This window comes from Drosophila persimilis, unplaced genomic scaffold (genome assembly GCF_003286085.1).
Source record: "Drosophila persimilis strain 14011-0111.01,24,50 unplaced genomic scaffold, DperRS2 tig00003933-arrow-pilon, whole genome shotgun sequence".
In the NCBI taxonomy this organism is placed as follows: Eukaryota; Metazoa; Arthropoda; class Insecta; order Diptera; family Drosophilidae; genus Drosophila; species Drosophila persimilis.
The window spans coordinates 3,268,262-3,282,954 of NW_020825706.1; the positions used below are offsets into that span (position 1 = coordinate 3,268,262).

At 36.5% G+C, this 14,693-nt stretch overlaps 1 protein-coding gene across 1 annotated transcript; it reads left to right on the top strand.

The window, feature by feature from the left end:
• The first annotated feature begins 6,665 nt into the window (after window positions 1–6,665).
• Window positions 6,666–7,683, top strand: LOC6594239 (tetratricopeptide repeat protein 12). The gene is made up of 3 exons (XM_002019937.2): window positions 6,666–6,879; window positions 6,937–7,290; window positions 7,357–7,683. The coding sequence occupies exons 1-3, from the start codon at window positions 6,710–6,712 to the stop codon at window positions 7,571–7,573; spliced, it is 741 nt and encodes a 246-aa protein (XP_002019973.1). The 5' UTR covers window positions 6,666–6,709; the 3' UTR covers window positions 7,574–7,683.
• Window positions 7,684–14,693: the final 7,010 nt, after the last annotated feature.

Below are 14,693 nucleotides of genomic sequence, written 5' to 3' on the forward strand. Positions count from 1 at the left end.
TGAATGTTTTCACTTTGCACCAATTAAATCCACAGATACACCGAAACAGGAGGGCGGGGGGATTGGGGTTGTGGGTGGTAAATGCAAATATCCGCAATTAAGCAATAATAATAAGCATCATTAATAAATCATTGCGTATGCAACAACAGCACCAAAAAGTGCAATGCGAAATGTATGAATAAATTGAATGCCATGGCCATTCATTCGCTCAAAGAGCGAGCAATATGGGGTTTTGGGGCGGGGGATCCTTCTACCATCTCCATCGACAGTCGGGTGTGCTATATGTCCGATTTCTTTTGTATTTCCCTCCACCTGCGTTCTCTCTCTTTCTCAGTTTTATTTAAAACTCTGGCCCCAAGAATGAAATACTAGCCGCCTCACAAATGACAGAATGAAATGAAAAGCTTTTTAGCAGCAGACAAATGACAGACAACAGGCTGTGCGGTCCGCTTTTCTGCACAGATAAATGCCAGTGCAAACATTTGATTTTTGACGAGTTTCGCTTTTAATTAAGGGAATATTTTCCACGAGCGAATCATTTCAATGAAATTTCACGATTCAAGAGGAATGAAAGGATGGGGAAAAGTATAACAGAGGAGTCTTTACAATTAAAAAATTTAAATATATTACAAAACGAACATTTATCGATTATCTATCGGACATTTATCAAACATTTATCCGTTAGTTATATAACATTTATCTCTTAGATATTGATAATTTATCGATTAGCTTTTGCGCATTTATCCATTAGTTATGGAAAATATATCGATTAGTTATCAAAAATTTCTTGGTTATCGAAAAATAGTCACTCAGTTATTGATCATTATTGATGAGTTATCAAAAATTTATCGATCTGCTATCGAAAATTTGTCGATTTTCTATCAAAAATGTATTGATTTGTTATAGAACACTTAACTCCATTAGCCATCGAACATAAATCCCTTATTTATCAAATATCTATCGTTTAGCAATCGTAGATTTATCGATGAGTTATCGAAAAAATGTATGTAAGTATCTATCATTTATCGCTTAGCTAACGAAAATTTGTTGCGTAGTTTTACAAAATGTTTTGAGTAATTATAGAACATTTATCGATTAGTAAGCGAAAATTTATTGATTAGTTAACGAAATTGTACAGGTTAGTTATAGAACATTCATCGCTTGGTTATCGACAATTTGTCACTCAGTTATTGATAATTTGTTGATGAATTATCGAGAACTGATCGATTTGGAATCGAAAATTTATCGATTTACTATCGAAAATGTATGGATTAGTTATATAACACTTATATATTAGCCATCGAAAATTAATCGATTATTTGTTGACCATATATCGGTGTCCCCAATTTATTGATAAGTTATCGAAAATGTATAGATTAGTAATCGAACATTCATCGATGGGCTATGGAATATTTGTCCCTCGGTAAAAGATTATTTGTTGATTAGTTATCGCACAATTATTGAGTATTTATCGATAGATTCCTATCGATAAGCTATAGGTCAAATATTGTACAGGTAATTGAGGCATTCAGCGATTTAAATTTCATATCTTTTCGATACTTGATCGATTTCTACTAATACAATTTTAGTTCCCGCTTTATAAAATATATATTGATAATTTATAAAATATTAAAAAGACACCAAAAACACTTTTAACTTTATTTTTCTTTTAATTTCACTCACATTTTCCTTTTGCCACAATTTTGTGAAAGACTATGTGAAAATGCTTCCCCCCTTCGCCTCATTAAAAAACACTTTCTCTCTTCCTCTCTCTCTCTCTCTCTCTATATGTGCATCTTTTCTCTGCTTTTGTTGTCATCATGAAACGCACATTTTGATTGCATGCGATTTTTAAACGATTTTCGCGCTAAAGAACATTTAATTAGTGCATTCAAATGAGGCATGGCTTAAAAATGCAATCGAAAAAAAAGCGAGAAGAATTTTTCAGGCACTCATTTGCATAGGCCGATAAATACCATAATCAGTTGGGGGGCGTGGCAGATCAAACGATGGGAGGCTGGAGGGGGTAGTCTGGACACTCGTTAATCAACAGAATCGAGAGCCGACTTTATGGGCAGCATTGTCTCTCTCTCTCTCTCTCTCTCCCGCTTGATTATGCTGCCAAACCCCCAACAGAACGCATCTGATTCTTATGCAGGTTTTTTATGCGTCCGCGACATGCAGACACATAAATTTAACCGGGGGGAAAACCCCAAACACCAGCCTCAAAAACTGAACCCCACCCTAACACCTCTGGCCATTCTTTTGGGCGAGAGGAAACAATGCCTGGGAGATGGTTGCTGCGGGAGCAAAAAAAAAATCAAAGTAGAAGGGCTATGGACCACATTTCGACTAAAAGATACCCTGACTAAAACAGCTTTCTATTTAGAATTGGCTGTCAAGAGGGTGTACAAGTTTTAAATATAAAAAAATTACTGTATAAAACCTTTTTTCATGTATTTTGGCTATAAATATTTAAGCCTTTATTCGGCACAGGCCTCAATTTTTAATGCGGTTTTTTTTATAAAAAAAAAAACAACCCTGTTTAGTTTTTCCGATTTTTGTACAGCTTTTTGTATCATATTTTCTTGGCCTAAAAAATATTCTCATATTTTTAGATCTAGTTTTTGTTCTCCTTTCAAAAAAACGACACAAATGTTTGTCTTATACTACTCTTATATTTATTACCTACGAGTATAAGTAGCTCCACATTTGACTCCCTCAATCTATCAATATTTTTATGGTAGTTTGCGTCTGGAGAGGCAAAAGACCTTTAAGGTCCTGCCCCAACACCCCCAAAAAAAAGAAGAACAAATGAAGAGCATAAAAGTAAATGCGAAACTGAACCCGTAAACCGAAAGAGGCAAGTGGCGTGTTAACCAACCCCCAAATAATTTAAGCAGAATTTATGGCATCAAGCGACGGGCACGGGCACGGGCACATCCCAACAAAAGATACGCATAATGGATCCTTGGTCAATGGTCCAGGCAATGTTTTTGGTGGGGCCGCCGCTGCTATTCTTTTTTCCTCTCATCTCTAATCCTTGCAGGACACACACCACGCACCATTGGGTGGGGCAGGGCAGGGGGCGAGACATAAATCAAATGGCAATGTTTTCCTTGTTGTGTGTATGTGTGGTTGGGTGTTAATTAGTATTTAATCTATGAACCATAAATAAATCCCTTCTGCAAGGACACTCAATTTCCGTTTGCTTGAGTTCTGAAGTGTGGCAAGTGGCACGGGGAATGGAAAAGAAACATGCTGCCGCCTCCCGCTGCCCCTGATGCCGCCTTTGTGTGGCGTCTGGCCCAATAAATTGCCAATTGTGTGTCATAGAAGTTAAGTCAACTAATTGCACAGTTTACTTTTCTTTCTTTTCTATATTCTATACGAGTGTACATGCTACTCGAGCGTTTGTAGGGTATGGTAGGGCCAAAAGGTACATGGTTTTCAGGGAGAGCTCAAAAATATCAAGGGGCGACTTATTTTTAAGATAAATTGGTATATCATTTGGTTTTCTAGAGGCGATTTTTACTTTTTATGACTTACTTTGGATGGATGAAGTGTTGTAGAGTCAGGAGTCGTAGGCGGATATCTGGAATAAAAATATAAATATTTTATTGCATTTTATTATTAATTAATTTTTTCGGTTGAATTTTATAAATATTGTACATCATATGAAGATTAAATGATCATTTATTTATTTAATCTTTATCTTAAAAAATTTTAATTTTTATTTATTATTTATTTAATATACTAATTGTAGGCGGGATATCTGGAATACAAAAATATTTATTTTATTGTATTGAATTATTTATTAATATTTTATTATATTTATTAATATTTTATTATATTTATTAATATATTTATTAATATAACATCATTATATTATTATTAGACTTTATTCGGCATCATATTAAGATTCTTCGTTTATTTATTGATTCTTTGTAATATTATTATTTTAATGGTATTGTGTTACTTATTAATTTATTTATTTATTCATATTTTTTTCTGCATAATTTTATAATTTTTGGATTCAATGATCATTTATTTATATTATCTTTACAATAAATTATTCATTTTTATCTTTTATTTCATTATTCTGGAATACAAAAATTAATATCTTATTGTATTAAATTATTTATTAATTTATTTATTTATTAATTTTTTTTCGGGTTAAATTTTAGAATTGTTAGACAACTTAAGAGGATTCAATGATCATTTTTTTATTTAATCTTTATATAAAATTATTAATTTTTATCTATTATTTATTTACATTTTTTTTTTGCTTAATTCTCTTAAATTAGCAATCTTTAGCACTCGAATTTCAATATAATTTTTTTTTTAAATTTTTATAAATTTTCTTCGACTAATTCTTTCTCCATTTTTCCATCAAGACCTTTTTGGCCGGGCTTTTCCCCATTCAAATGTTTCTCTGCGACTGTCCCCCTTGGCTGATTGCCTTTTCTTTCAGTGTAAGCAAAATTCGTTATCTTTCGTTTAGGTTAAATCATTTCCTCTGGCTTTTGCACCCATTTTCCGTTTCCGTTTGCTTTCTTTAGCTTCTTTTTGTACCACACCCGATGCCTGTCTGTGCCGCAAGTGTGTGTTTGTATGCTTCAAGTGTGTGTCTGTGTGTATCTGTGTGAGTGTCAAGGAAAAGCGTCAATAAAACAGTTTAATTGATTGTGCGCTAAGCTGTTGCCAAACATTGACAAGCTTTGCCACCCTCTCCTCCGCCAGGGCGAGGGCGCTGTAAAAGTATTTTCATTTAACGACGTGGCGCCACCATCTGTTGACAGTCTGTGGCGGGGGGTGGCGGTGGCGGTGGTGGTGGCTTTGTTGCTAAACTAATGCTCTCCAATGCTCGATGCCTCGACATTTGCATTGCAAATTGCGCATTTTGAAAAGCGCGACAATTACAGCTCACACGCACAGGATGTCCTCCCCCCGCAACACTCAAGCCACCCCCCTCAAGCCACAATCCCCTTTCAATCTACCTCAAATCCTACAGTTTTCCATTCGAAAAACCTCTGTTTTTCCCATACTTTTGTATGTTTTCCCTTGGCAGCACACCACCCCACCCTCCATTGGCACAGTGTCTTTGAAAGCAATTAGCGATTATCATGCGAAACTTTTCAGCTTTTCTGCAACATTTCAATGAGAAAAAGGAGGGGGAACCAGAGAGACAGAAAGACAGAAAGAAAGACAACGAGAGAGAGAGAGGGACAAAGAGAGATGGACTAGAAGACTTGGGATACCCTGGGAGATCCATAACGTATGTGTGCAAAAACTATAAAACTTTATATGAATAAAATTAATAATATTTTGTTATACAATTTTCTTATACCATGTTTTCTATAATTTTTAAAATAATTAACATAGTTTTTTTTCTATTTTTGAATAATAAATAATATTTAAATAATAATTAATAAAAAAATAAATAAAAATAATAAATTTTTTTTTAATTTTTGTATACCATGTTTTTCTCAAATTTTTAACATAATTTTATTTTTTTGTTCTTTTATCTGTGATAATATTTTATATTCAAATACAAAATACAACCAAAAAAAATAAATCTTAATTTTAATTTAATTTTTATGGGAAAAATGTGTTTTTTTTTCGATTAGTGATTAACAAAAAAAATTTATATTATTTATTTATTTTTATTATTATTGTATTACTATTATTATATATATTATTATTAATATTATTGTATTATTATTATTATTATTTTTATTATATTATTATCATAGTATTAGTATGTTTATTATATTTTTAATATTATAATATTATTATTAAACTTATTTTTCTCTTTGTTGCTGCAATTTTCAATTCTTTTCAGGTTCATATTCAATATTTTATTCCATTTATTCAGAATATTAAAAAGCATAAAGACTTTATCAGACAAAAAGGTGTGTATTTTGGCCAAAAAAAGGACCCGTAGAAAAATATCAAGTGAATACCAAAATTTACAATGAAAGACAACTAAAGCCTGCCTTATTTTTTCCATTTAAAATGTACAGTAAAAGTCATCAATCCCCATCAAAGGGTATACAAATCGAGCATTTAAGCAGACCCACTCCATGCCCTCTGCAGATGCGTATGTGTCGTCGTGTCTCCTTGTAAAATACATTCCCTTACTCTGACATTAGTTTGATTTGCATTCACTTCGTTTAATTCTCAATTCATTTCGCTTTTCTCTGTTTTTTCTTTGGCTATTTCCGCAGCACTCTCTTCTATCGCCTTGGATTTTTCTCTCGCTTGGGTTTTATTTTTTCCGCAAATTACATTCGCAATTGCTCATTGATTTTTGCATTTGAAATTGGGATTTTCCAGCATGCACCATTTTTAAATGCAATTTTTTTTTTTGTTTGGCAATTTCCTGGCCTTGCCGCTTGCCGTTTTTAATTGTGTGTGCATTAAAATTCGCAAACGCAATGATGCATTTTTAATTCAAATTAAAAAACGCCAGTGGCGCGTGCAAATTGTATGCAAAAATCAGGCCCCAAACTCTCAAACCATTTTCCATGGGTGGGGGTTTGGGTTGCGGAATTTATGTGGTTTTTTGGGCTGGCGACAAAAAAGTCAATTAATTTGAGAAGAATATTTAATCACGAGATGGAGGTCTGCCATAGTTTTTCCTGTCAAATTTCTAAAACATTTATAAACACGATTAGAACCGAATTAGGCACACACAAACACAAAAATGCCACACACACACGAGGGAATATCGGACAAAAAAACTGAACCAGAGGTCCCACCAGACTATGCCATATATCAGCATCCACAAACGGATGAGGTATTCCTGCACAGTCCATCACTGGTCGATGATGTGCTGCAATTTATGGAAACCATAGGCGATGCCAGCAAAAATGAGTAGGTATTTTTTTAGCCATTTTTATAGCCCCTTTATGGTTAACTTTCCTTCTACAGGGCCTCCGCTGCCACCAAGGAGAAGAAAAACTACAGTGAAAAGCTGACGGATGACAACTTTATGGTCACCAGTCGTTTGATATTCGGCGCCAGCTATAAGCGTAGCAGATCAAAGACCAAAGTCACGGCCAATACAAATACGTTTACATTCATGCGGCAGGTCGATCAGGATCTAAAGAGCCGCCAACAGGCGCGCATCGAGCGGGAGCGCGTGGCCGAAAACTTCCGGCGTTTGGGCAATCACGAGTACCGCAAGGAGAACTACGAGCTGGCCGCACAGCACTACACCCGAGGTCTGGCCACCATCAATGACACCCCCGTGCTCTATGTGAATCGTGCCCTGTGCTATCTCAAGTGGGTCCTTCTTTCTCTCTGAATTTCCCTAGAATTGTGCCTGTAAGTCTCCCCTTCTTTTTGTAGACGCCGTGAGTTCAAGCGTGCCATCATGGACTGTGATTATATTTTAACGCATTTGGATGAGAAATATCTGCGTGCCTGGCTCTACAAGGCAGCCGGCCACAAACGTTTGAACGACGAGGAACAGTACCAGCGGAGTGTCTACATGGCCAAGCGTTCGAATCACACAGAATATGAAGCTATTGACAACTTTTTGGATAAGATGCGATCGTACCTTTGAGCGAGAACATCAGAAAAAATATTCGGTAAACAAACAAAAAAAAATTAAGTTTAGGTTTAGTTTCGGTTACAGAAGGCATAGGTACAGTTTTTTTTCTCGCGAAATGTTTTCTAGGGATCTTCAAGATTATAATTAGTTTAATAAAAATTATGAAATGAAAATGAATTTCTTATTATTAGTGTTAAAATACAAATTTAGAATAAAAACGAAACAAATTATTTTTATAAATAAATATAAATATATGAAAAAATATATAAATTTTAAATAAAAACGAAATGTTTATTTTTTTATTTACAATTTTTTTATAACTCTTCATTAAAATTTGTATAATACAAATTTATGAAAAATATGGCATTTTTTTAAATTGAATTTTGAAGGTAAACATTTTTCTTTAACAATTTAAAAAATATATATATATGTAATTTGGAGTTTTTTAAATTGAATTTTAAAAGCTTTAAATATAAACAATTTTTTGCCGCAAAATATATTTAAAAAAAAATAGATTAAATTTCATTTTTCCCGCAAAAAAATTAAAAATATGAATTTTTATTAAATTTTTTTTTTTTTTTTTTATTTAAAATGTAAAAATGTATTTAATTTTATAATTTGTATAATAAAAATTGAAAGTAAGACCAATTTTTTCCCGCAAAAATTAAAAAAAAAATGCATTTTTATTAGATTTTTTTTTTCATTTTTATTTACAATTTTAAATGTATTTAATTTTTTAATTTGTATAATAAAAATATAAAATAAGAATTAAAATTTCACAAATCATGATAATTGGGAATAAAAGTTTATCCTGTTTCAGGATATCTCTTTCCATCGAAGAACGACCTTTCAATACTTTCTCGAGGGATACGAGGGTACGTTTTTGTTTTCTCAGAAGAAAAACAACAGGATCTCTGTAAAAAAAAAACCACTAAATATTCTACTCTACAGATTCTTCCCTTACTAAATCTTCCCTCATCTTTGGCCTCCTTCAATCTTTGCTCTGTTCTCTTCGCCTCATCTTTCATTATGATGCCAATCATTGGAAAAAACTCCCATTTTGTTCGCACTGAATTTTCTCATTTCCGCTTTGGTATTGAGGAAAGCCAACACCTTACGCGGCGATGATGTTTCAACAACTTTTCAGTTGATTAGCCGGGCATTTTCTTTCACTCATTTTCTTTGCCCGTAATTAACTGCCAGCTCATAAAACGAAAGAGAAAATCTTCAACAAATTGATAAAAGGATGGGAAAAGAAAAGAAATAGAAAGAAAAGCCAAAGGAAAAGTCAGTGAAAAAATTAATTGAAAAAAGGTTTTCACTTGACTCTTGAGGTGGTTATGGGATGTGTCTAAAAACTGCACTTCAAATCTAAGGAAAAGCAATTTTATAAAGTCTGATAATTCCATTTGACTTGTGGCTGTGCCTTCTGCCATTCTGCTCTGGCCATTAGGTGGACCAAATGTCGGCCAGAAGTTGACCCAAATATTACTCCAGCAGCTGGACGTTTCGTAGGCAACAAAAATTGGACAAGGACTATCACTACGACTGTGGCTAATGTTCTCTCTACTGAGTCCAGAGCTTGACTTTTGCCCACTTTTGCTGGCTCTGTCTCTCTCGCAGTCAATTTGATTTTTTAATTAAATTTATTATGGCAAACAGCATAAAATTTTATGTGGTTAGGGAGGTCCGTTCCATTTCTGGGTCACATTGCTAATGACTCTTCGAGATGCAGTTGCAAGCACTGTGTGGCAGCCTCTGCTCCAGCTCCTGCTCCTTCTGCTTCTGCTGCTCTTTGGACAGTAATCTGCTGCTAATGCCTTTTGGGTCTCTCTCTCTGCGTTTTGGTCTGTGAGTGTCCTCTGTATCCATGTCCTGCCAGTGAGACTTGTTTATTCAATTATTTTTTATGAAAATTGTATTTACCATTCCAGACCCGTTTGTCTTTTTTTTATCTATGAAATATGCTCGTATATATTTTATTTGATATTTTTGCTGAAGAGACAAAAATAATATGAATTGTAGCTTAAGGTATGTTGTTTTTTTCTCTCTATTTTTCTCTAAAGAAATCCTTTTGATGAAAAGTAGTTTTTTCTCGGCATTTTGTACAGATTTTTCAATGGCTCTAGAAAATCAATTTACAAATTGTAGGATTTTTCTTTATTATTTTATTTGTTTTTGGATTTATGTGCAAAGAATATTCCATATTTCTGGTAATTAATTGAGAATAGACTTTAGTTTCAAGTGTGTCTGTGAAGTTTCTTATATTTTAAATATTTAATTAAAGATTTCTTGAAATTTGTTGTACTTGAAATTACTTTGTGGCGGAAAACACCTGAGCCTGAGCCGGAGCCTCTGGATGGACATAAAAAAAAACGAAATTTAATTGAGGGCCAAAGAGCCAGCCTCCACTGCCTCTTTGGCATGGACCCGGCCTAAATCCCAAATGTTTATGTTCAGGTCGTATCTTTTGCAAAAGAAATATGGGTATTGTAGAGTGAGCCAGGCGCACCATTTACACAGTGCGTATACGCAACATTTACAGCAGTGCCTTATATGCCTTGTGCACGAAACACAGCGAACACATTGCGTATACGCAACATTCGACAAATAAAATTGTGTTTAATTGCAGTGGGCCAAAAAAAAGAGAAGCAAAATAAGTACAGACAAAGAGACGGACTAAAACAAGAAAAGAAGGCCACTTTCGAAGGTCGAATCAGAGGATACCCTTAAGCGATTTATGGAGGAAAAAATGTAAGGATATACCTTTAAGCTCTCTTCTGTCCTATGATTGCTAATTATAAATATTTGGTGACCCTTTATTCTCCGTAGTGCACCCTCTTCAAAGGGTATAAAACAAAAAAAAGGTAATTAAGGCTGGCAACTGGTAGGACACTCCATGCAGCAGTGAAAGTTTTCACAGTCCAACATTGTTAGTTCAATCGCATGGAATAATTTATTAATTAACTACAATTCGAATGAATGAATGAACGATTACGAATGGCACAAGGAGCCGGGCACAAGTAATCGAACACTGGTACGCCATCGCACGTAACAGGAAAATCAATTAAAAGCGCTTTATGTGTGCGACAGTCTACGGCTTGGACGTCGCCTTCGATTCGTTTCGGTTCCGGTTGGGGTCCTGGGTCCTGCAGATCTTAGGGGAGACTTCTGCTGGCACAAGTTTAGCGCCTGGCAAGTGGAACTTTGTTAGTTAGTAATTAATTGTTACAGTCCCAGACGACGAAAGACTGAAACTGAAATTGACTGCTGCTGCAGCAGCTGCCAGACTCCTCCCGGCTTCCCTTTCCTTTTCTGCCAATTTTAGCATCCTTTGGTTATTTATGTCAAATGCTCAACATTATTTATGTTGCATATTGGCGGGGCATTGTAGTAAATTAACCAACACAAACTCCAGTCCCCCCAGGCAGGAGTCCGGAGTCCGGAGTCTGAGCCACAGCTGGCATTTCGCCCCAGCGTTTATTGGAAATGTCACAATAACTTTACAGTTATGACAATTTTATGGCCAGAAAGATGTTTGCCTGTACGCGGATTACATGCCCGATTTTGGTGGGTAATCAAAATGTTCGCTTGGATAATTGAAATTCCTTTGGGGCACAAGAATTTTGTTGCGGGGGAGAGAGAGAGAGAGCTAATGAAATGTGGTAGAAGAAATGTTATGTATTAGTATTCCATTTTTGTAACACTGGGAAAGCCAAACTTTGCTTTAAATCAACTGTATATTTCCTTTTTTAATATTTGGTGACCCCGACCTTGGATTTACAGAATATCTTTTATATGTTCCTTTTAAAATTCTCTATTAGTTTTCTATTTACGGAACTACTCAAACATTGTTTAAGATCCTCTGCAAGTTTCCTTTAAATAAACTCAATTTCTTCAATATTTGGTTAACACGGACCTTGGATTTACAGCATATCTTTAATATGTTCCTTTTAAATTTCTTTATTAATTTTCCATTTACAAAAATTTCGAATACAAAAGCATTGTTTCAAATCATCTGAAAATTCCCTTTAATTAAATTTAATTTAATTTTTTAATATTTGGTGACTCCGACCTCTGATTTACAGCAAATTCCCTATAAGCTGTTTATTAGTCTTCCATTTACGGAACTACCCAAACATTTGTATAGATCATCTGCAAGTTACCTTTAATTTAATTTAATTTAATTTCTACAATATTTGGTGACCCCCACCTTTGATTTACAGCAAAACTTTTATATATTGCTCTATTAGTTTTCCATTTACGGAACTACCGCAAGCATCCTTTAACTTCTGTATCTTTTGGTGACCCAGATTTATCTTGAACCCTTCCATCACAGAACCTATTACTATGTTCCTTAATTCCTTCCCTTCTTCGGTATCATCTTTCAATCTATTTCGCATCTCTCTATTTGCTGACCCCGACCTCCGCTTATCTTTTATCTTTAATTCCCTTTAACCCCCGTTAACCCCCGAGTACATTTTCGATAATTACCCGTAAAATGTCGAGCTACACATTCAGTATCCATCCGGCAATGCCAATTGAATGGCATCGCTCACCCCCTCCCATGTTCATTTCCGTTTTGATGGCTATAACCAGGAAGCTCTCTACTTTGCCCATAGTCTCTGCTCTCTACGGCTGTCAATGGTATCTCAATACTATCAATGCTAGGCGCCAAAGTCAAGTCGTGAAATGGAAAAGAAAGCTACAAAAAATAAACGCCAACGGAAACGGAAAAGGCTTAACAGCTGCGCTCAACCGGACACTGAGAGATGATGATGATGATGATGATGCCCCTCTGGCTGGACAGAGTGTGTCTCTGGTAACCCGTAAGCGCATAATCATGAAAATTGTCAGTACATAATGCCTCAAAAAAAAAGGCCGCTGGCCCAAAGCCGAAAAGGCGGAAAAGGTTTTTACTCGCAACTTTACTTACTTTTACACGCTTGACTTTGAGGATGGGCTCCACCACCACCAGCGATTGGTGACGTTGGATGCTGAATGCTGCCACATACACACACAGTGGTACCAGTAACCTAAGAACTTACAGCCATCTCTCTACAAAAGATGATGAAGTGCCTTCACAGATTAATCAAAAGATCCCCTTATGTTTCAATATACTCTTGTCGGAATTTCAAAGGATATACGTTTCCTACTTTAATGCTCTCTGGCCCCACTGTACTGCCCCTTTGCAGGACATTTTGTAGAGCGGAAAGTAATTTTCTTGCGCTTTTTATTTGCTCTCGTTTTTTTATGGGTCGATTTTCCTGTCCACTCCACTCTCTGCACACTCCACTTTCCTGGATGGTCGTCCTGTACTGTGTTCTCGTATTAGCTACCCATTCCAACAAAACTCGTGGAGAAAGGAAAGGAAAACTTTACTTTCACATGCTCCGGCCTGGCCGCACTTTGATTTTTTGTTGTCTGGCTGTTTATTTTTATTTTCCCTTCGATTCAGGAGCATGAGGCAAAGAAGGACTCTCTCCAGCAGAATACTTTGGCTTTTGCTGCTGGCGTTGGCAAAAATCAACTTTTGCACGTTTCGATTGTGTAAAGTTTTTATGGCTTTTTGATTTTTTTTTCACTTTTGCCATCGCTGTAGGGGGTCCTGAAGGATGTGTTGATGATGACGATGACGATGGGCACAGGTCTTGCTGGGGTTCTGGGGTCCAGTCCTGTCATCATCAATAAGGTGCCTCATTGAAGGCACTTAAATAATTACAAGATAATGGAAATGGCAAATGGCAACGGCACTTTTTAGCCACTTCAATGGGAGAAGGCTTAATGCAAATCGTGCCCAAGTACCCGACCCTCCCCCGTTCTCCTTTCACCTCAAGTCAAAGGGAAATGGTCTCTTCAGAGACACGGAGAAAGTGTGCTGCGGGGAGGGGGGTGGGAACGGTATGCAAATATTTGTGTTGAGCGAAAATCAGTAAAAGTAAAAAGCCTCTCAATGTTTGTTGTCACTTTGATTTGTTTGCCTCATTGTAAATATTTAATGGACCAGAAATAAGTGCAAAAGAGTTGTCATTGAAAGATGGCATCTACTCCTGCCCTCCATCTCGTTGGAACGTCTGAGTCGAGGCACACGTGATTCAACACTAAGATACCCGATAAACACTTTAGTGATGGTATGCCCTGGACGCCTTGTCATTCATTACTTAAATTTTAAATCACAAACATAACAACTTTTGTTCACCTCGAACACAATTTAGGACGAAACAAAATTTTAAGTATATTTTTAAAACCACAGACTACAGCACCATGCTCTACCTGGACAAGTCGGCGCTGTACATCTACAGCACGTACAACAAAAAAAAGCAGCATGACAAACTGCAGGGTCTACGCGAGCAGTACGCTCGCACCCAGAGGCTAAGCGACTTAATCGATGTGAATCTGCGGCAGAAGAGACTGAAGCGGCTCTATCGGGTGATCGAGGACATGAGGGAGGAGATGCCTACCAATGAAATCGTTGAAAGTCCAGCGCCCCTCAAGGTACGTCGCCGACTGCTGCCGATGGAGCCGCCAGCCCAATATTTGCGGGTGCGCCCGGACACCAAGCATATCAAGGAGCCTTCGCGTTGCCCAAGTACGGAAAGCTCTCGAACTCTCTGCTACCTTTGAGACGCTGCAAGGCTTTATGATCATTCGAACCATGGACAATACTTTACAATCAAAGGCTAAAGATTTTTAAGAACCTATTAAATAAATTCCTTATTTGTTGTTGAAAAATGAAAGTTTTAAATATAACCTTGCACATCGCGCTGCGCTGCAGCAGAGGGGACCCAGAACACAAAAGGGAAATAGGAAGGCGCGCGGTATCAGCTTCGGTACGAACCGTGACAAGCTCAAGCTGGTCCTATGTGGCTCTGCCGCGTCGCAGCAGCAGAGCGGACCCAGAACACAAAGCGTAAACGAGAAGAATCCGCGCGGTACCTGAATGCAACGACACAGACACACATACAAACGCACCCTGAAACGAAGCTGATGACGAAGACTGCCGAGTGGGAGTGCATTGTTATTGTTGCGGTGAGAGACACCACTGCCTGGCTCGTACATACAATGAAGATCAACAGAGAGAAAACGGCAGGCAATGCAAGAAGGGATTAATAGAATAAACGAAGCACAGCCT

Bases quoted from the DNA above. Each gene is read 5' to 3' on its own strand.
- LOC6594239 (XM_002019937.2), top strand. From the start codon at position 6,710: ATGCCACACACACACGAGGGAATATCGGACAAAAAAACTGAACCAGAG. The intron at 6,880-6,936 runs GTAGGTATTTTT...TTCCTTCTACAG, and splicing joins GGCGATGCCAGCAAAAATGA to GGCCTCCGCTGCCACCAAGG. The intron at 7,291-7,356 runs GTGGGTCCTTCT...TTCTTTTTGTAG, and splicing joins CGTGCCCTGTGCTATCTCAA to ACGCCGTGAGTTCAAGCGTG.